Source organism: Scophthalmus maximus, chromosome 11 (genome assembly GCF_022379125.1).
Source record: "Scophthalmus maximus strain ysfricsl-2021 chromosome 11, ASM2237912v1, whole genome shotgun sequence".
Taxonomy (NCBI): domain Eukaryota; kingdom Metazoa; phylum Chordata; class Actinopteri; order Pleuronectiformes; family Scophthalmidae; genus Scophthalmus; species Scophthalmus maximus.
Genome location: NC_061525.1, coordinates 13,539,713 through 13,561,938, shown reverse-complemented (window position 1 = coordinate 13,561,938; position 22,226 = coordinate 13,539,713). Strand labels below are relative to the sequence as shown.

Sequence of the window (22,226 nt, the reverse complement as noted above, 5' to 3'; positions counted from 1 at the left end):
TTGACAGAACTGCTTATTTTACTCATGTAAATGTGGGCAAATTAGCTCTTCTCTGCATCTGTGATGACCCTGAAATCTGTCCTTGAATAAGCATTTTTATATTAAAAGCCTTCCTCAGTGGAACGGACACTAAAAAATCCTTTGAAAATTGTAGACCAGAATAGTTTAGGGTCATGAAACATGAAAGCCACAGAATATTTGTTCGACAGAAGCGAAATTCCTCCACCTCAACCCCTTTGTCTCGCTCTCTTGTCTGCAGAGCCTGATGGTCCTCCCATGGAAGTTATCCTGCAGCCTGTGACCTCTCAGAGTATCAGGGTCACCTGGAAGGTAAAGCAGCACGGTTGATCCTTCTGAATGCCTATGTACTTCAGCACATATTTTTTTTATTTGTCTTGCATTGCCTAATCTCACTTTATCATGTTTTGGTACTTTTGTACGGATTCTTTTTCAATGAGGTAAGTTAGTGAGTAAGATGTGAGTATTGACTTTTTTATTTTTATTTCCTTTGTTAGGCCCCCAGGAAAGAGCTGCAGAACGGTGTGATCCGGGGTTACCAGATCGGTTACAGAGAGAACGGCCCCGGTAGTAACGGCCAGTACAGTATAGTGGAGATGAAGGCCACTGGAGACAGTGAGGTCTACACCCTGGACAATCTGAAGAAGTTTGCCCAGTATGGTGTGGTTGTCCAGGCCTTCAACAGAGCCGGCACAGGGCCCTCTAGCTCAGAGATCAACGCTACAACACTGGAAGATGGTGAGAGTCACAATAAACAATACATGTACAACATACAATATCTCAGCATGCCCTCTTCTCGGTCTGTTTCTGAATGTATGTGTGGGCTACTAACGTGACCAGCAGCAATAATGGAAAAACAGCAGGTTAAACAGCAGGATGCATTTTATACAGTGGAAGAGTAAACTGTGAGTCTGGTGAAATATCATCCTCCGTCTGCTTTGGCTTTGAGTCACAGTTACTGCACTTTTTTTGTTGTTGCAATTGTTCTTTTTGCTTTCTCACTGTCTGATCTGTGCTTTGTAACCTAAACTTACTACATCCCCTCTCTCCTCTCAACAAGAGAGAATGTTGGCAGGAGGAATCAAAATGTTTTTTTACAAACTTCAAGGACACGTAGTCTCATAGACCCGTACACGTTCAGCAGCGCTGCAGGGAGGTTTGACTGATCCACGCGCAGTGAAACATGCGGAGGTCTCGCCATACATTGTGATGGCGAGGGGGGCGGATGGAATAATAGATGACTGAATTAATGAATTGATGAAAAAAAAAATAAGAACAAAGCCCCTCTTCTAATGCTGCATAATCCTTTATTTACATTTTTTTTTTAAATGCCACTCTGAGTATGCAATACAATGAGAGACAATCATTAGGTAGGTGCACTACTTGCAACATAGAAGAACATTTTCACCAATTCCCACACTTTTAATAAGAAGAAAAAATTACTGGATACACAGCTCTACCCAGATTTGAAGAAAACTATGTTATTGTTTCCAATTACCTTCTACAAAATCTAACTGAAATCTGCAAAAACATTTTGAAATGTCTTACAACTGAAAGACAAACAAATGGAGCTAAATACAAAAATTCCACCAACCCTTAAAAAGAAAACCCTTTCTGAATCCATATTTTGAGTTGGAAAAAAAGATTATTATTTTTTTAAATCATGCAGTAAGATGATCTCAAAAATATATCCATAAGTTCTTAGTGAAAAGGTGATACGTGAGATTTAAGGTAGTCTTGTGTGATAGATGGAAGTGGTGAGTGCCAAGCAGAAAACAGTAGGACAATCATTGTGCTACTGGACCTCATGTAGTTTTCTTTGTCGATCAGACTTGTCTCTTAGAGGCTTTGATTTACTAAGATAAGTTTTAATTTCAATAATTTCTTATAAAGCATTATTTCTGAAGAAGCTGCATTACTAACTTCTGACCTCATGAAAAATCCCAAAACAAGTTGACAGCTGTTAATATAAAAACAGATAAGTATTGTACATCTTCAAAGAAAAGGGTTTCTTTTATTTTTCTTTAGGGTTAAGCTGCAGTAAAAAAACAAAAAAAACAAACAAACACACAAATACATACGTCACACACACACTTGTCCACTCACTGAACAGTTGGCTGAGCTTCGTCCAGAGCAGACAGAGCCCTCCAATTCTTCCCTGTGGCTGTCACCGTGGCGACAGTGATATTGATGGCCATTATGATAATAGTGATAACAAGCATACTAAAAATAATTATAATTAGCATGTCTCTCTGTCTGTCCCTCTCTCTCCCTCTTTCCCTCTGCGAGCTTCCTGCTGTAATTGTCCACAGCTGAGCACATTGTTTCTCTGCTCCCTCTTTTCATCTTTCTCTGCCCTTCCCTTGCTCCCCTTGCTTTTAACTCTTCCTCCCTTCTTCCTCTGCCCCTCACCCCCATCTCCTCCTCTCTGTAGCCTCAGTCCAAAAACCACCTTTCATTATGTTCCTGCATCCCTAATTTTTGTATGTGCTTTATTTATGTTAGGTTATTTTTATACACGAAGAACCACTGATTTATTCAATCTTTCCTCCATGTGGCTCACCTAATGCGGTCAGTTTTATAGAAGCCCCAATAGAGACGATTTACAACCACCTTTTTGTTCACATCCTCTTTCAGGTCTCCGCGTAAAGGTGTGAATGTCTAGGGAGGTTCTGGGCTATGTTTTGACGCCTTGTTGTTATTTTATGTTGCAGCCTAAAGGTTTGTTCATGCAAAACCCTTTTTTCAGTTTTTCTAATCCCCCTTTCTCCTCTCCCTCCCTTCCTCCGTCCTCTTCCCCACCTCCTCCCTGTTCACCAGCTGCAGAGAAATTCCCTGGTGGACTTGGCCCAATCTCTCTCTTTCACCGCTCTGTCTTTCAGTTGGTTCTCTTCCTCTCTTCCTGCCCCTCCTCTCACAAGTTGACTTCTGTTCATCTTCAACAGTGTGCGTTATTCAAAGCTTTGAAAGGCTAATGGTCAGCGGCAGCCAGCAGAAGAGACACCTGGGTCGGTGGGGACAGAGGGGGGCTTGTACAGAAAGAGAGAGATGGTAGTTGTAGAGATGCTCCTATACATCAGGCTGGACGCATGTCATGGGCTTTTCATCTATCACTGGCCTGTTTACTCACCACAGGTTTGATATGGAAATGCCTTTTAGGGTTTCAGCGAGGCTTTATTCATTCATTTATTTATTTATCAGCTAGCCGAAACAGTCTAAATGTTGAGGAGACAATGACACGCTTTGCATTAATGTGAGTATCATCAAAATTTTCATAGCCACTCAAACTGTGCAGCTAAATACACAGAACTTCATTTTGAACTGTATTTGAGATCCAAAAACATTGATACATACCAAAAATACATTTTGGATGTTAATGCGCATAAAATGGTGTAAAAGACACATTGGAATAGTTGATTATTTTTAATAATTAAAAGTTATTAGAAGTTACTAGAACTAGAAAGGTGTTCAGGGAGTACATACCACTTCAAAGTCTAACGTCCTATCTCACCATGTTAAAGAAAGTGAAAACACTAAATCCTGGATCCGCCCGTTTATTTGGATGAGCTCCAAATTTTAACGGGTTCTTCTTTGGGTCATGCCCCACCCCTCCACAAAATTACATGGAAATCGATCCTTTAAATTTAACAGACAGACAAGGAAACACATATGAAAGCAAAGGTTAGAAACCTCACAGACTATATGATAGTCAGGTAATGACAATTATTATATTCATGATTTCAATGATTCAATGATTTTAGCTACTCATGTGAAACCTCTCTGACCTGATACACCACATACAGTACGAATTTGAAGAAATGTGTAAAGATTCATCCAGACGATTATTACTTCAGTATAAACTTATTGCTTCAATTAAGAGGTTGTAGCAAGCTGATACAGAGCACACAGAACATGCGATATTGTCAAAGCGTGGAACGAGATCATTCTCCCGCCTTGAACCTTCTTAAAGGGTTAAAGAATTCCTTGATATTCTCCAGTTTATCTGTGTATTTTGCTCAATCATCAAATTGAATTGTGATTGTTTTTCAGCCTTCAATGAACAGACCTTTTCTATTGAATTAAACTGTGAAATACAGGTTTTGAATACACTTGTCTGACCTTTGTCTCCAGTGCCCAGTCAGCCTCCTCAGAATGTGCGAGCCATTTCTGTAACATCAGACGAGGCAGTCATCACATGGGCTGAGCCTCCCAGAATGACACTGCACGGTGTGTTGAAGGGATACCGCGTCGTGTTCTGGGCTGTCTTCCCGGATGGAGGTGGGCTGAGCGTGTCTTCACGACTTACTGTACATAGAAAGCGTGAATGGCGACAGCTTGGTTCTTGATCTGAACGTCTCTCCTCATTTTTGCTTTCCAGAGTGGGGGGAAATGCAAAACATCACAACCACCAGGGAACAGGTGGAGCTCAGAGGCCTGGAGAAGTTCACCAACTACAGCATCCAGGTGCTGGCCTACACCCAGGCTGGGGATGGAGTCCGGAGCAACGTCCTGTACATCCAGACCCGCGAAGACTGTGAGTCCAATATTTAGTAATTCTCTCCACACAGGTAAACCCAATAATAAACAGTTGTATTATAATGTGTCATTTGCTCTGACCACATCTTTGGTCTAGGTCCAAGAGTTTCACCTCTTGGTTTCTGCAGCAGTGTGTGGGAGGCAGACAGCCAAGGGGGTCTTTGTAAGGTTGGAGTAGCTGATTAAAACCTCTTTGTGCTCTGATGTGCCATTACCAGTGCTAATGAGAATTAAGAACCCAAAAAGTGTTGGTTGGTTAAGGAGCCTAAGGGTGTGGGTCCATGCATGTGGATATGTGGAAGGGGTGGGGGGGCTCAGCACCCAGCACAAGGAGAGGGATTAATTCTTTGTGGCTAAGAAAGAATTAATTTTGTGCTTACACTGTCGGGCTGTGGATTACATCCGTATCCGCCTCTCTTCTCCCTCCCTGGGGCCAGGCAGAGGAGGAGGCAGGCGTCTGGAGATGGAGAAAATGAGGGAGAGAGGGAGCGCAGGAGTGAGGAGGAGAGAAGAGATTTTAAGAAGTGCATTTCAGAAAAGACCTTTATTCTCATTTCCTCACTATATCTCCATTTTATGAGCTGGCCTCTGCGCAATAACTCTTTATTGTGTCAATCTTTGAGTGTGTGTGCTTGTGTGTGTGTGTTAAGCTGAGTCTCTCCTTTTCCCCTGATGAGGGTTGACACTGTGTCCAGGGGCCACATCTTCACATACTGTACGTTCAACATTCTCTGTCTCTCTCAGTCTCATCCTTCCCTTTGGCCTCAGTTCTCTCTGTAGCATATGGAAAAGTGTTTGCAGAGCAATTGTGCAAACAGCCAATTCTGCGCCTGCCTCTCTCTGCCTCTGTCTCTGAGACACACAAAGATTTTAGACAGTGAGCACAAGAGTGAAGAAGACAGATTCGCTATTCAGAGCTTTTCCATGCTCTTTCAAAAAGCTCCACACCGCTGGGGTCACGGCCTCTTTAAAAATTTCCATGCGTTTGGTTTATATGAATGTGTATGTGTTCATTTGTGGATTTTATGGTCTTAGCAGAATTTTTACTTGAAAGATTCAATCTGTAAGAATTAGGGGGATCAATTGGCAAAAATGGAATATAATGTTCAAAGTCGTGTTTGTTTTTTTAGTGTTTAATAACCTGGAATTAATTGTTGTGCAGTAGCATACAGCATCATATGACTTGTAAGTCACACTAGTCATTACACTATATCATACTCCTAATTATTTTCTAATGCTGGGCTTAAATTTGTTTTTTGGTTTTACCACACATTTGTCTCTTGGAAAAATAAATAGTCTCTTGGCACTGGAGAAGAATTGCTCTGGTACCGTGCATGTGAGCTGGCTACTAAATATTTCGCACCCAGCAGAGCTGTAGAGTAAAGTATTGACCATCAGCAATTTAGCCAAAGGTCTACTTTTGTTGCATGTGTTGCATGCTGCAAACGGACAGCTAACAAATGGATGAATTTACCTACAAGTTAATGGTCAGCCTTAAAGCTATTAAGTCAATGTGTTGTACGTGCAGGGAAATTTAACTGGTTAATTTTTCCTCTGTCTATTCCCCCTTGTCTCCCCTTCATGATTTAGACCCCGGACCCCCAGCTGGCATCAAAGCTGTGCCCTCCTCTGCCAGCAGTGTCGTCGTGTCCTGGCTACCCCCTCACAAGCCGAATGGAATCATCCGCAAGTACACCATCTACTGCTCCAGCCCCGGGTCAGGCCAACCGGTGAGTTAGAAGAGGGGTGCAGAGAGTTTCAGGACTGGGAAGTGGGGGGTGATGACGGAGACAAGATCCATTTTAAATGAAGAATATAGCTGCTGTTATACAGTTTATATGACGCCAAGATAAAAGAAAACTGATTTGGTTTTGACATTGTGCTGCATTTGTGTGTTTGCGTGTGTGTGTGTGTGTGTGTGTGTGTGTGTGTGTGTGTGTGTGTGTGTGTGTGTGTGTGTGTGTGTGTGTGTGTGTGTGTGTGTGTGTGTGTGTGTGTGTGTGTGTGTGTGTGTGTGTGTGTGTGGAGGGGGGGGTCTCTACTGCTGCAGTCTCAGCAAGCTGTGTGTGAGATGAGCTCCCCTCATACCGCAGTGTGTGTGCATGCAAACTCAACCTCCAGTCTCATTTGCATATCTGCGTCTCATCACGTTGCCAGGACAACCTCATCTGTTCATCAACGAGGGCAGAAAACAAGCCGACAGCAAACACACTCTCACTTACACACAGCCACACCTGTGTGTGTGTGTGTGTGTTTGTTTGTGTGTGTGTGTGTGTGTGTGTGTGTGTATATATATATCACACCAAGCGTGTAGAGGTACATACATATATGCAACTCATGTTTTTTAGGACATGAATTGAGTGATATGAAAAGTAAGAAATATATCGTCCTTGGATACTTGCATACACAGACAGGCTTACACCTTATAAATGTGCCTATCTAGAAATATATATGCATCTTCTCCTTAGTCTCCCTCATTCACAAATCACTCTGTCTCTTTTTCTCTATCTATTTACCTCTGTCTCTCCCTCGTTTTCTCGTTCTCTCTCTCTCTCTCTCTCCTTTTCTCTCTCTCATTCCCTCTTTCTCTCTCTGAAGCCCCCATGCAGAGTTTGGGATGATTACTATGTAAATGAGTGCGACTAGAGAGATGGAAGGAGGGGTGGGGAGGGGGGGTCAGACACACCGTGTGGGGAGTACTTTTGTTCCTCTTTTCATTATCTCGTTCTATCGTTCCCTGGATCACCGCTATCTCCACGCCGGAGGAATATTTTAATATCCGTTACAGCTACACACATTCTGTCACTCCTCCCTCCCTCCTTTCCTCTCAACATCTACCCACCCATTCATCCATCCATCGATACACCCCTCCATACATCTGCCTGCAGCAGAGAGTATAGAAACAAAAGTACAGAGAGGACAGAGCACAACAAGACGACATTGACAGACGTGAGAGTCGGGGGGAGAAATGCAGAGATGATGTAAAACAGAGGGGTGTCGGTGGCTAGATGGAGGGAAAAGCAGGGAGTTGGCCCACAGATGACAGAGAAATGTGGAGAGGGACGGGGAAATGAAGTGAGGGATGAAGAGTGATGGCAGGGGGAGAAGGGAATGATGGTGAAGCTGGGTAAAGGATAGTCAGAGAGGACGGAGACAAGAGGAATGGATGATGAACAGGGAAGTAATAAAGAGCCCAGTGGATTTCTCCATGACGGCCTGCTCTTAAATGTGAAAAACAACAGGAATCCTGGAATCTATTTGCCCAGAATAAACCGTTGTGCAGACAACAGCCCAGCAGGCTAGGACATGAGCTCAGCCACACTTCAGTGTCTTCGCAAGTTTTACTGGTCTGTCACGTTTACAGACTCTTCAAGCCATTTGACACTTGTCTCACAGCCATCATTTCATCTGTGTGTGAGTGACTGTCACTCAGAAATGTGACTCAAACTGGTGGGGCGTAGTAAACCTTGTGATTTAGACGGCAGCAGTTAATGTAAGGTGCTACCTTACAGTGAGTTAAATTTACGATTGTGTTTTCATTTTTCATATTTTCCTTTTAGACCAGCAGCACGGTAACACAGGGGACGGGTCAAAGTGTGTGTGTGTGTGTGTGTGTGTGTGTGTGTGTGTGTGTGTGTGTGTGTGTGTGTGTGTGTGTGTGTGTGTGTGTGTGTGTGTGTGTGTGTGTGTGTGTGTGTGTGTGTGTGTGTGTGTGTGTGTGTGTGTGTGTGTGTGTGTGTGCGCTCGCGCGCGCGTTTGTATGTGTGTAGGGGTACCCAAGGAGTAGTTGAAGAGTGGGTATAATTGGTGGGTAGGTGAATAGTGACTGGCAGACAGTAAAAGAGAGAGAGATAGTGTGTGTGTGTGTCTGTGTGTGTGTCTGTGTGTGTGTGTGTGTGTGTGTGTGTGCGTGTGCGCGCGCGCGCTTGCGCTTGCGCTTGCACGTGCGTGTGTGTTTTGAAGGGACAGTGATGTCTATATGTCTAGACAGCAGACACATGGCCGGGTTAAACACACAGCAATTACATATCCACCTCCAGGTCATGTATGCCACTGTATATGTGTGTCAGTATATTTGTGCATTTGTCTTTGCGCATGTTTGTGTGTAACCATCCCTTTTCCTCTGTCTGTTTATGTGCCTCTCCTCTCCTCCCCTCTCCTCTCCTTCATCGTTGATGCCTGCAGTAGATATGCCTCATTAGTGTATGACTGTTCATGATATCTCTGACTGTCTCATTTGTCTGTCCTCCATTGTCTTCCTCTGTATCATATCTCTGTTTGCCCTCCCCGAGGAGAACAGAAGAGGAGTAAAAGGGAGTGGGCTTCCCCCAACCAAACTCCTCTTATCTCTCTCTCTCTCTCTCTCTCTCTCTCTCTCTCTCTCTCTCCATCTCCATCTCCATCCCTCCCTCAGCGCCATCCTTCCACACAGTTTTGCCTTATCATAATATGCCCCAGTCCCTTTGTACCCTCCAACAAATCCTCCTTTCTTTTCCTATAGTTCTGAGTCGACGAGAGAATCCAGGGTTGGGTTCACATTAGAATGATGTTCATGCAGCCCTTCACATTAATCCTGTCTTTCCAGTAAAATGACAAAATGATCTTGTATTTGGCATCCCCCAGAAGTTACTATCTGTCACATATGGTACAAGGATTTGTTGATTGATTTAGAATATATATTATATTATGCACAATATATTGTTTTCTATAATATTTCCTTCAAGACTAACACTTAACTTTCCACCTTCTCCTCCCCAGCTTCCCAGCGAGTATGAAGCCAATCCAGAGCTGCTGTTCTACCGGATCACCCACCTCAACCATCGGCAGCAGTACCTGATCTGGGCCGCAGCCGTCACCACTGCAGGTCGGGGTAACTTCAGTGAGAAGGTCACTGTGGAGCCAGCGGCCAAGGGTGAGTCCCTGAGAGACACGGGTTTAAACTGAGCTTACTAATTTGATTGGAAAGGTTGTTTTTTTTCTTTAACATCAAAGGTAAAGTCAACCATTGTTTCAACAAAGGAGAAGTATAACTCCCCATCTCTGCTTGAGTTTACCTGAAGATTTGTTATTGTTGGATGGATTTTTCCAAAATGTTCTGGTTCTTTGTTTGTTCCGTCTGCCTCTGCCATCTCTCTCTCTCTCTCAGGAACTGTTTTGACACTGCTACTGACAGTGTAGTATTCCTCTTCAAGCCTCTTATCGACAATGCCATGTACTAAAAATACATCTTTTTAAAGGATGCTTTGCTCTACATCCCCTATGACTCTGTGAATCATGTAAATGATCTCCCTCTTACTCCGGCACTAATACACAAGACAATAGAGAGGCAGAGTGTTTAAGAAAATGAAGAGGGCAGTTAAATCAATAGTCTTTGGATTAAAAGACAGGAAGAATAAGGGGGAAAGAATGAATAGATTGCCCTTTCCACCGTGTTATCCTTTTCTTCATCTATCTGTTCCTTTGATTGTTGGGTGCAAAAGTTAGTGGGGTTTTGTGCTTCTATGGGAGGGTGCGTCAGCTGTCATTAAAAGGCAGTGTCCTCTTGGCTTGCCCACTCAATATTTCATTCAGCCTTAACATAAGTGCACTTGAGCAGTAGCATAAAGACGTCAAGCTTGAGAAAGAAAGAGAAAGTGAGAGAGTGGGAGAGAGAGAGGGTGGGGGAGCGACAGAGAATACAAATATTATGTACCCAAAGGAATCTTTTTTCCTTATGTTCTTATTCATATTGTCACATTTAACACAGATTTCTTTTCCACCAAGTGTGAATCACAGGAAATACCATACCTCCAGTAAACGCTTATGAAAGAATCCAAACTGGAAAGCAAAATCAATTCATGCATTTCGTGTTGCATATCTCAGCGTATTGATCAAAACGTTGTGAAACCTCTGCAGGATTTGTTTATTTGGTTTGAAAGTTGTTTATTTGACAACGGCAAGATTGTCCGATAGATACATATTAATTAGGCTTTCGCTCTGCTTGTATTATGTGTTGTTTGAGCATTCGTGCAGTTAGTTCTAATGTTTTTTGTTGTTTTGTTTTTTAAATTTCCCTATCATAATACACCTTTCATTTTTACTTGACTCTCTTCTTCCTTCACCAGCCCCAGCTAAGATCCTGTCATTTGGGGGTACCGTCACCACTCCTTGGATGAAAGAGGTCCGGCTGCCCTGTAGCTCAGTAGGAGAACCGACACCTACCATAAAATGGACCAAAGACAGGTGAGAATCCACCGCACAAATGTTACACTCTATGAAACTAAATTAAACTAAGTATAGTGCTGCTATGATCTCTCAGATGATTCAGAAAAAAGGCCATTTTGTCAATAAGGACATATAAGTAATGCAATGCAATGAAAATTTGATACGGTTCCCTAACACAAATTCAGTTCCTTAGTTGAATATATACAACACAAAATGCCCAACCTAAAGTACAAATATTATATTTCTGGATTTTTTTCCCCTTTTCTTTAGTGTGCCGTAGCTGTAGTCTGCTAAGTTACAAAGGCCAAAGTCCATGGCAAAGGGAGTCCTTCTCTCCCACAGAAAACATTTCTCCTGAAGTACCTGAAAGGCCTCATATATAGTCTATAGCCTATATAGTCTTGTTTTAGAAGGTGGTTCGGGTCTATCAGCTGGTTCATCCAGACTTTCAGTATCCAAATGTGGACACTGAAATGCCCATGGACAAATGTGCAACCTCCTGTCTACGACAAAAGATCAACATTTAAACATAATATGCTGGGTAAAAAGTCAGACAATACCGTCTCATGATCTCCCTCCCTCCTTTCTGTTAGTGAGGACACAGCCATCCCAGTGTCTCTGGATGGACAGCGTCTCATTCTGGCCAATGGGACGTTAGTGCTGCGCTCTGTCAAAGCTGAAGATTCTGGTTACTACACCTGTACAGCCACTAACACCCTGGGATTTGACACTATCATAGTCAACCTTTTGGTACAAGGTAGGAACATGGCACCAGCAGCTCCCCACTCATATGGCCATGCTTAAAATAAGAAATAAAGTATACAGTTTACATTTATAACAATTATATGGATTTTTTGCGTATGTAAACAGAAGAAACATTTTATTATAATGCAATGAGTACAATTATTATTGAGCGGTCAACTCTGAACTCTGCGGGTTCTTCCTCAGTCCCTCCAGACCAGCCGCGTCTGACCGTCTCCACCACCTCCACCTCCTCCATCACTCTGGCCTGGATACCCGGAGACAACGGAGGCAGCTCTATCAGAGGTACAGTGAACACGTCTTTCCGTCTGTCTCCCTGTATGCTCACACCTCTTTCCTCTGGTGTGTTGCTTACGTGTCTAAAGCTGACACCGTACAGACTTTTTACAAGTTGGTTTTATGCTATAAAATGTGAATGAAAAGATTTCACCATGGCTTTTGATCTTGGTTTACCCGGTCTGTCTTTTCTCTCCCTTTTACCTTTCACATTGTTAGCGTGCCTACTAATCTAATACTTTATTGATTGGTGTCCTGGTTTTTTGTTTCACTGTTAATTAATGTGTCTGTTTGATAATCTGATTGTTGGTGATTTCTGTATGAAGATGTGTGCTGTGTGTGTGAGGGAATGGCCTTGCATGCAAATGTGATTTTTTTTTCTTCGTCCATGTTATTTGTCTGTATGACACTGTTGAGAGGGTCAGCTGTCTGACTCTTTGTTGCTCCTATTTGAGATGGTTATTTTGATGTAATGGTTAATACAGAACAGGACTGAGAGATATGTTGGTTGTTGCATATGTTGTTACAAAGAAATGGCTGCAAAAACAGTAATGAAACTTCACATTCAAAACATGTCTTTGAACCATAAGGTCAAATCAATTTCAAAGTTCTAACAGGATCTTTTTTTGCTATGTGGTCAGCACACTGCCAGCAAGGCCCAGAGAAAGATACTAATTTGCATGTATTACATGCACTAATGAAGGAAGTAATATAAACTTTTGTGCAAACAGTGTGCGATGGGTGTGAAGGTTTGTGTTCAAACAATGATGGGCCAACAAATCAGTATTTGCATACATTATCCCGTGTCTCATACATTTGTGAAGCCTATCTGTATATATTTTAGGAAGGCCTGTTTGTCTGTGAAGCCGTCAGCAGTAGGCAACGCTGATGTTTACCATGAAGAATCTATTTTGCATTCAGTACTGCAGATTATTCCTTTTCAGATGCAATATAATTTTGCATGTTTTCATAAAGAAAAGTCTCAGCTGGTTTTGCCACCTTTTTGGAGCTTGTGTTAAAAAACAACAACAACAACAACAAAAACAGATAGAAATGAACAGTTAAACAAATCTTGGAGTGAGAATTGATGCTATGATTTTATCTGCTCTACAACAGTCAATGTGTTGTCCAGTCCTCTTTTATATTCTGCTGTGCTCTGTGGCTGACAGAGGGTGACTATAAAACTTATAAACCATCATCTGCACATGTTAACCCTTCTAATGTCTTTGAATCTATCATACCATTTGTCAGAGGGAGAGGGGGAGTGGGAAAAAGAATGGTACAAAGAGTACAAAGAAACACAGAGCAGGAGACATCCATATATATATATATATTCATAATTATTTACCAACCGATGGAAAGATGGACAGAAGGGGATTACAAGGGAAGTGTCTCAGAGCAGGAGGGATTTTGCTCTCAGAGGCAGCTGATTATAAAAACAGTCACAATATTGCGTAGCCTCATTTGCATAGATGCTCTGTCAGCGCCATCCCAGTCTTGGGTTTGGTAGGTAACTAATGGCAGCACCAGCTCGACTGTATTCCAGCTGGGGCCTTTCTGAGAAGTACAGCCAGACACTGCCATCTAGTGGACAGTACAGGAATCAATGTCATAAAGTTAGGTATTGTTGAAGCAAAAATAGTTTCATGCAATGAAGCAAAAGATAATGAAACTTTGTAATATACTTTCCTTGTTTGTGTACAGGTTTTGTGCTGCAGTACTCTGTAGACAACACGGAGGAATGGAAAGATGTGTTCATCAGTTCGAGCGAGCGCTCATTTAAACTGGACAACCTGCGCTGTGGCACCTGGTATAAAGTGAAGCTGGCTGCCAAGAACAGTGTTGGAGCCGGACGCATCAGTGAGATCATTGAGGCAAAGACCCACGGGCGAGGTGAGAAGAGAACACATTTCTCAGAGAGGAGAATGGATGACTTATAACTAAGCAAAACACTGCTGTTGCTGAATCACATACTGTAGACCTGCTAATGATGTCTTATACCCCCAAGTTTGTAATTTTTCAGTAATCTGAGCAGTCATAGATAAATATATTATGATATTGCCTCTTTTGCAGAACCCCAGTTCAATAAGGATCAGCCGGTCTTCACCCACATTAACTCCAGCCACGCCCGCCTCAACCTGCAGGGTTGGGCCAGTGGAGGCTGTCCAATCAGTGCTGTCACACTAGAGTTTAAACCAAAAGGTGCTTTTTCAATTTGCAGTTGTTGGTAATATTTGGGGTCATTGCAGAAGAAGTCAAATAGAAAGATGTATGACCCGTAGTTATATCAACCATGTGATACAAACACATGTAGTATTGAGGTAATTTTTTAGTCAAAAAGAAAGATGTTAGACACATCATTGTTAACTTGTTGCAGGTACATGGACATGGCAGAGTGTTCGCACCAATGCCACCACAGATGTGTTCCTGGCAGATCTGCGTGAGGCCACCTGGTATGAGTTGAAGATGAAAGCGTGTAACAGCGCTGGCTGTGGAAACCAGAGCTCCCAGTTTGCAACGCTGGACTATGATGGCAGTAAGTAATGGGTCTTTGTTTGGCAATCTATTTGGATAAATGGTAGTTTGTACAACTGGAATGACAAATTAATTAAACTGGGTGCCTTTAGAATATTGGTGTGTAAAAGCAGTAACTAATCTCTGCTTTTTTTACTAATCTCTGTTATCGCAGGCACAATCCCACCAATCAAATCCCCCCTGGAAAAGAACGATGATGTCAAGAAGCTGTTCTCTATTGGCTGTCCTGTAATCTTGGTCACTCTGGGCGTTGCACTGCTCTTCATTATTCGCAGGAAACGCAAAGAAAAAAGACTGAAGCGACTTAGAGGTGAGAGGAGAAGTAAAAACAGAGGAGACAAGTGGTGGGAATGAATTAGCAAGAAGAACAAAGCAGTCTTCAGAGATTCCTGAAGCAGAAGCTGACTTCAGAGAGAATCTCAAATGTAGTCTCCAGAGTTAAATTTATTTCAAAAGATTGATTTGTGTGTCAGGTAAAAATAAATGATTATGTTCTCTGCTCTCTCTAGATGCCAAAAGCCTTGCTGAGATGCTGATCAGGTAAGGCTGCTATTCCCTAATCCCTCTCACAAAAGTATTTAGTGTAAATCAAAATGCCTTTCGCAGATCCAAATTTTGCATTTTCTCAAAGCCATGACTGTTTGTGTGCGTGCTTGTCTTCTATCCCTGAATTAGTAAAAACAACCGCAGCTTTGACACCCCAGTGAAGGGCCCCCCTCAGGGCCCACGGTTACACATAGACATCCCCAGAGTGCAGCTGCTAATTGAGGACAAAGAAGGCATCAAGCAAATTGGTGAGAGGACCAGCGAAAGACAGAGAGAGTTGTCGTGCCTTGTCACATGTCTGTGCAGGAGCGTTGCCGGATGTGTTGTTAATATCGGGAGGTTTTCATTGGTCAACCTTTTTCTATAATATCCATTCTGTCTCTTACAGGTGAGGACAAGGCCACTATCCCTGTGACAGACACAGAGTTCAACCAAACTGGCAACCCTCAGAGCTTCTGCACGGGTGTGTCTGTTCATCACCCTGCCCTCATCCAGAACACCGGTCCTTTGATTGACATGTCAGACATCAGACCAGGAACCAGTGAGTCCACTCTCTCCATTTTGTCTGTGAAAGCTTAAACACAATGAAGAAGTATTGTAATTTGCTGCCCCACATATTTTTTCTCCTTGGTGTAAGCATAAATTGTGTAAAGTTCTGCTCAACGTCTTGCCATTCGGTATCATGAATGAATCGTATCGCCAGCATCGCATATACCCCTTTATTTTGCTTTTCTGATAAAACTCCTGCCTGATATCGTGTGAAGACTGTACAGCCTCTGTACATATGCACATCCTTAATGTTTCTTCATCCATTTACCACCAGACCCAGTTTCGAGGAAGAGTGTGAAGTCAGCCCACAGCATCAGGAACCGCTACTCCAGTCAGTGGACTCTGACCAAGTGCCAGGCCTCCACGCCAGCCCGCACTCTCACCTCAGACTGGCGCACAGTTGGCTCGCAGCATGGCATCACTGTCACAGAGAGTGACAGCTACAGCGCCAGCCTCTCACAGGACACAGGTCGGCAAATGGGTGAAATGACACTTAACAGCCGTTAACATGCACATTTAGATGACGCTATATTTCAAATGTGGAGGAGAATGTGTTTCTTCCTTTTGGGCTATATCTCAAAAAGTTTTTCGTGTATCTAGATAAAATGTGCTGACCTTCATTTTCTTCCATTCCTCTCTGACAGATAAGGGTCGCAACAGCATGGTGTCGACAGAGAGCGCCTCCTCCACCTACGAGGAGTTGGCGAGAGCGTACGAGCACGCCAAGCTGGAGGAACACCTGCAGCATGCCAAGTTTGAGATTACAGAATGCTTTATCTCTGACAGCTCGTCTGACCAGATGACCACAGGTACCAACGACAATGCAGACAGCATGACGTCCATGAGCACACCATCAGAGCCTGGTATCTGCCGCTTCACTGCCTCGCCACCCAAACCCCAGGACTATGACCGTGGCAAGAATGTAGCTGTGCCCATTCCACATCGCGCCAAGAGTGAGTGGTTGTTGCAAAGCATCATCATTTTTTTTTCAAATAATATTTTTCACTTAGTATTTAAAATTTGATACGGCTCAAACCAAGTTAGGCAACAAACAAAAAAGCTCAAGTAAATGTCTCCTATGACAGTGAAAAAGAGAAAGAAACAGTAAAAGAATTGTACTAATGAACATAATATGTTAATACCCAAATTCATAAAAACTACCTATAAAGCGACATTTACAGGGGAAAGGTTACTGTGTGATGAGTCATTTGTACATAATGTGCAAAAATACAGATGATGTTGCCACATAAGTTCAGTGAAATTCATGGTTTAGAAAAATATGTAGAGAAAATATTCATAGTTAGTAGCATCATGAATATTATCTATAGGCTTTGACTTTGGCAGTCACATCAAACTATGTTCCCCCTCTAGGTGACTACTGCAACCTACCCCTCTACATGAAGTCAGATCCTTTCTTCCGAAAGCAGTCGGAGCATCATGACCCATGTCCAGTGGTTCCACCACGTGAAGCCTCTATTCGTGGCCTGGCCCAACGTGCATACCACACCCAGGGCCGTCACGTGACTATGGACTCTGCAAAGCAGCAGGCCTTAACCATGGGCCACTCTGGCTTGTCCAACCTCACTTCCTCTGGGGCTTCCTCTGGAGGAGCAACAGGAGGTGGTGGTGGATGTAGTGGGGCTATGTCTGCTAGCTCCAGCAGCTCCACACTCCCCCAGAGGACTCTCACCATGCCGGGCTCCTCTGCCTCAGTGGCCCAGAGTGCAGCGGCAGCTGCTGCCGCTACCGCCGCAGCTGCCGGGGCATCATCATCCTCCGGTGGAGCCGGGGCAGCAGGGGCCGCGGGAGGAACCCCTGGAGGTGCCTCCTCATCTTCTTCCAAGATGGGAGGATCCAGAGACTCTCTCTTGGAGAGCAGCTCGTCGGGCTTAGGCAGACTACAGAAGCAGAGGGATGGAGGGGCAGGTGCCTACTCCAAGTCCTACACACTGGTGTAGCCTGCCATCACTGCGGCCTGTCACTGTAACTCTTAATAAAATGCTGGTCAAGCCGGCATTTGCCTGGAGCCTCTATGGAAAAGTGGGGTGAGGAACATACACATGCACAGCTGACCCGTCAGTGCCTGCGCTGTGCCGGGCTGCAGGGGGCTGTTTGGGTTCCCATCGACACTACTGTATGAAGGGGTCAGAGTTGGCTCTCCACAGCACAGGGGTTCGCCTTTCTTTCTGCCTGATTGCTTTCTATTATTATTGTCATCTTTCTCTCTGTTATTTCATCACCCTGGTAATCACTTGCCAAAACTCATGAATGATTTTGTCTGTTCACTTCATATTTTTCGTTTTCTGGTAAGGACACTGTACTTATGCACAAAATGCTTTCACCATGCACTGTCTTGCCTACTGCTTCAAGACAGTCATAGAATGAACTAGGTTCCTTGAGTTTCACACAGTTGTGTGTGTTAAAGTTTTTAGGTTTTCAATTATATTACTTTTCTGGTATCTGATGGAAGAAGAGATGATATCACTGCATTGTGCCATGGCGTGATGGTTTTACTGTAGGCGGGAACCACCAACCTCGCGGTCACGCTGGCTCTGAGAGGTAATGACATCATGGATTTATACGTTAAAGGCAGTGGAAGGATTGCCTCAATGCCAGTTTTGAGACATGGGGAATTTTCTTATACAGTACATGCAATGGATGACACAGCATAATGGTCTTAATTGATGCTTTTATAAGCAGACTCAAAGCAGAACAGATTTTTTTTTAAATTGTCAAGCATCATCCATTGAAAGTTGAATCCAAACTTTTTTTTAAAATTTAAATTTCTTTTCATTTTTCTGAGTTGGAATTATATAATCTCATGTGCACTAAGAAAAAGTAAGAATGGATCCAAGTAACATTAACCTTCACAAGCCTGCGTGTGTGTGCGTGTGGGTGTATATGTGTAAATATATATATGTATACATGTGGCTGGCACACACCAACAGTGGACCTTTTTAAAATCAATCTGTATGCTGACCTCTTGGGCAGACATCTGTATCTAAACTGACCCCCCCATGTTAATTTTGTACCTGTGGAAGGGGATTCGGGACAGTAACAATGCTGATGCTGATGATGTAATCACTATGATCCTAATTTGGTCCAGCATTTTGAACTTTGTTTTCGAGTGTGATTGAAAGCATCACTTAGGGAAAGTGAGAAATCCCGAAGAGGAAGTGGGTTCAAAAGAGAGCAACAACAGATGATCAGAAAGATTTTTCCTTTCTTTCTCCTTTTCTCTAATTGACTCCCTCGGGACAAAGAAGAAAGATACCTTTTTATGATCCGTCATGGTGCCACGATACCTTTATTGTTTATGCTCATTTTTACCTTTACCCACTTAATCCTTTTTCTATCCTTCCCCACCTTCACTCCTCCCCACCCAGGCCCCCATCATATCCATACAGTGTCACTGTGACCTACTGCTAGCACACAGGCTGGCTAAAAAGACCGACTGAGAGAAGAGGTCCAATATGCACAGACAGGCAGACATGCCGTTTGACGTTCAAGGACAACTTGAATTTGCAAATGCAAATTTAAAGAGATGTATACAAGAAAAATCATATTTGTATGAAATGATCTCGAATTTGACTATGACTTTGAGATTGTAGACAGATAGATCCAGTGTTAATAGAATTTGCGGTTGTGTTAGGAACACGGGGAGGGGGTTACATACGAGCAAGATACACTTTTTTTTTTTTAACTAAAAGTTTTCGAGTCCCTTCACCACACTAAAATTAATTTTAGCTTTATAAATAGTACTGTATTTTTTCCCCCCATTTATGTCCCAAAGCCTAATCCCATAACAAAGATCGTTCCAAAAAAAAAAGAGTTGCTCCAAATGTTTTGCAATGGTGAAAAGTAACATCAGGGCCCTCGCAATAGAAAAAAATAAAAAGATATGATATATGTTTGTTTTCAAAAGTATGTACATATATATTTCTATTCAAATATATAGCAAATATATGAATAATGAAAAAGCAGAGAAATATAGAAACCGTTCTAATTGAAGATATATATAAAAGATCACAAGACAATCGCTCAGAGTGAAAAATTGCAAGAAGGAAGGAAAAAAAGGAGGAGGGGAGCTTAAACGGGTAGCACAACCATGGACAGGAAATCTTGGAGAGAAGGGAATGGTGTGAAACAAAGTTAAATGGTGAAACTGGAATGAGGAATGGTACAGTGACCCCCTTGTGATTTTGTAAATGTTCCAGCTGCTGTTCCTGTGCAGCAGGTAGCAGCTGAAAGGACAAGCACAGTAAAGTCAAATTATAGTGTGAGATTGTGTCACTGGTTAACTGTGGTCTATGGCTCAGTGCCGAAAGTGTGGTGTTGAAAAAGAAAAGAGAAAAACAAGGTCCGCCTATACAGTAAGTGAGCCTATTGTAATTGTTGTATTGTACCTTCCAAAGGTGTGTTCACAAACTCAATGCCATTATCTGATTATGAGTTATTGAAGAGAAACAGACCGACGAGCATTTCTGTTTTTCTGAAATCATAGCAAGTCCTCCTCAAACTCCAGGAGTGCAGGCCGATAAATATTCCACACAGTAAAACTGCTAATAAAAGTATTCACATGCCCTTTTATTTGAAATCTAGACAGGAGAGAGATGAGTTTTGCTTTCCATTGCAGATGTTATTTTGCCTTTTATTTTGGCCTTTATGTTTCATGTTATGCAACCACAAAACAGAGGTTTCCTTACTCTGGTTGTATGGATATTGGATGGAGTGATGAAATAAACTGCCCAACCTGCTTGCCCCAGTTCCTCAGCGAAGTTGCTTCCACTGCAAAATACTGATCCACTGTCAGTTGTCCAAAGTGAAAAGTATTGTCTATCTTTAAGGAAATTTCCACCCTGATTCTCTGCTACTCTTATTTTTTTCTTCTCTTTTTTTTTAAGAGTAACATATATCTGTGTTGTATTCTAGTGCTCTGGTGAGGGGTTCGGGCTTTGGGACAATCCTGAAACCTGGACTTTGTGTCCTCTTAGTTGTTAAATAGTCTTTACACAAAAACAATGAAATAACAGATGTTCACCTATTTCGTTTTAACTTGGAAATATACACAGCTATGGAATAATAATCTGTTATTGTATTCAAAGCTAAAATTGACTAATTGATTCCAAGGTAAATAACACTACATATTACTATAGTAATGACATTTGCAACAAACAATAACTATGTATTGACATAGTGAAGACTTCATGGGTGATATTTTCAGTTGCTGAAGAAGAAAATCTAGATATTACTAAGAATACCAAAATTACATCAACACAGTTTCGTTTATCGTCTTTTCATTTAATATCATAGCTGCAAATCTCTCCACAGCAACTTGTCTTAACATTGTGCCAGTTATCTGCAATGTTTTGATGATTTACGATGTTGGGTTAGTGATTGGGAGGATTTTCCTTTAAAGGTAGCAGCATACTTTCAAACTGACTCAGACAGTGTTTGTGAGGCCGACTTCACAGGCTGTTTCCACCAGCTTTTCCGTATCTGTCCAACCAATCAGATCCCCCCTCTCACTACACCCCTTTGCCCATCTATACAATTTAAATTCCACTACAAAATTGAAGACATGTGTACATAGGAAAGTGTTTTGTATAAATGAGTACTATTTTCGACATCTTCACTAGAAACCAGGGCACAATGTAAACTCTGAACTCAAGTTATTATGTATGAAACAGGAGAGGACTTAATGAAAAATCCTATGATTATACACACACTGCTTTATCTTGATTTATGGACCAGTTGAAACATGTCAGAGTGGACCATGCATAGTAACCTATATTGACTTCTTCTTTTACAGGACATTTGGTTGCATTGTCTCCTTTTTGATTAAAAAACAAAACTTTTTTGTTTTTGTTTGATTTTTTATTTTATTTTTTACTTTTGTCACAGGTTGCTTGGTTTAGAGTTTGCCTTTTTTTCTAATTTCAATTTTTGGGGGGAGGACAGCAGCATTGCATGTTCTGAAAATTTTGCTGGTTATAAATGAAAAAGGGAAATGGTGAATTGAAGAATTGAAAAGGGGGTTAATGAAAACATTTTAAAAATGCAGAGGTTATTCCTTAAACTTTTATGGGGAAACATTGCTTCAATTTGCAATTGCTTGTGTTTAACTCTACATTTTCTTTTCTATGAAAAACAAAAACAAAAAAAAGAGTACTCAACACCTTGTGCAATAAAGCTATCTTTTTATGAACTGTGATGACATTCTCCATTCTTTCAGAACTTTTGGTGATTGCAATCTCACTTTAAGTTCTTCTCAAATTCAAAAGTGATTCCATATTTTCTTTTTATTTTCTTCAACATAGCAATTCCATTGTTTTCTGATATATTTCTTACTTTACAAAACATATATCTATTATCAAGGCATTTCGCCACACCCATATGCAAGACCAAAAGAACATTCTGCCTAACTGGGGGGGTTTTCGAGCATGTTGAGGTCCTCAAAAACGTGTGGAAAGACGAACAATCTGTACTCGGGCCTTCGATGAAGAATTCCACAGTTATATGACGTTCACATGGGTTAAAACTTAATCAAATGGTTGTCTCGAGACTGGAACAAAGAAAACCCAAACAACCTGCCTGTGATACCATGGGAGGTGAGCAAGAAGCTGTTTTTTAAAGGAAATTTGAGCGAACCAATTCTTTGAAATGCATGAATTTTAATCTAATGTCGAACCACTGAATAGTTTTATCTATAGATTTTTACGCAACAACTTCAATAGCAGCTTGTGAGTTTAAGCAGATATTTAATTTATGTAAGACTTTGGGTTACCTGTTATTTATGA

At 42.0% G+C, this 22,226-nt stretch overlaps 1 protein-coding gene across 2 annotated transcripts in view; it reads left to right on the top strand.

Moving 5' to 3' along the window:
• Positions 1–21,640, top strand: part of LOC118299662 (Down syndrome cell adhesion molecule-like protein 1 homolog) — an 89,936-nt gene extending 68,296 nt beyond the window's left edge. For both annotated transcript variants that reach the window (XM_035623561.2, XM_035623560.2), the window contains exons 17-35: positions 260–330; positions 516–756; positions 4,150–4,296; positions 4,397–4,552; positions 6,145–6,284; positions 9,313–9,466; positions 10,659–10,776; positions 11,352–11,515; positions 11,707–11,805; positions 13,501–13,689; positions 13,870–13,998; positions 14,174–14,332; positions 14,486–14,641; positions 14,841–14,871; positions 15,007–15,125; positions 15,266–15,418; positions 15,701–15,895; positions 16,071–16,379; positions 16,798–21,640. In XM_035623561.2, the coding sequence (XP_035479454.1) occupies positions 260–330; positions 516–756; positions 4,150–4,296; positions 4,397–4,552; positions 6,145–6,284; positions 9,313–9,466; positions 10,659–10,776; positions 11,352–11,515; positions 11,707–11,805; positions 13,501–13,689; positions 13,870–13,998; positions 14,174–14,332; positions 14,486–14,641; positions 14,841–14,871; positions 15,007–15,125; positions 15,266–15,418; positions 15,701–15,895; positions 16,071–16,379; positions 16,798–17,384 (3,317 nt within the window). In that variant the 3' untranslated portion in view covers positions 17,385–21,640. The remainder of the gene's footprint in view (positions 1–259; positions 331–515; positions 757–4,149; positions 4,297–4,396; positions 4,553–6,144; positions 6,285–9,312; positions 9,467–10,658; positions 10,777–11,351; positions 11,516–11,706; positions 11,806–13,500; positions 13,690–13,869; positions 13,999–14,173; positions 14,333–14,485; positions 14,642–14,840; positions 14,872–15,006; positions 15,126–15,265; positions 15,419–15,700; positions 15,896–16,070; positions 16,380–16,797) is intronic.
• Positions 21,641–22,226: the final 586 nt, after the last annotated feature.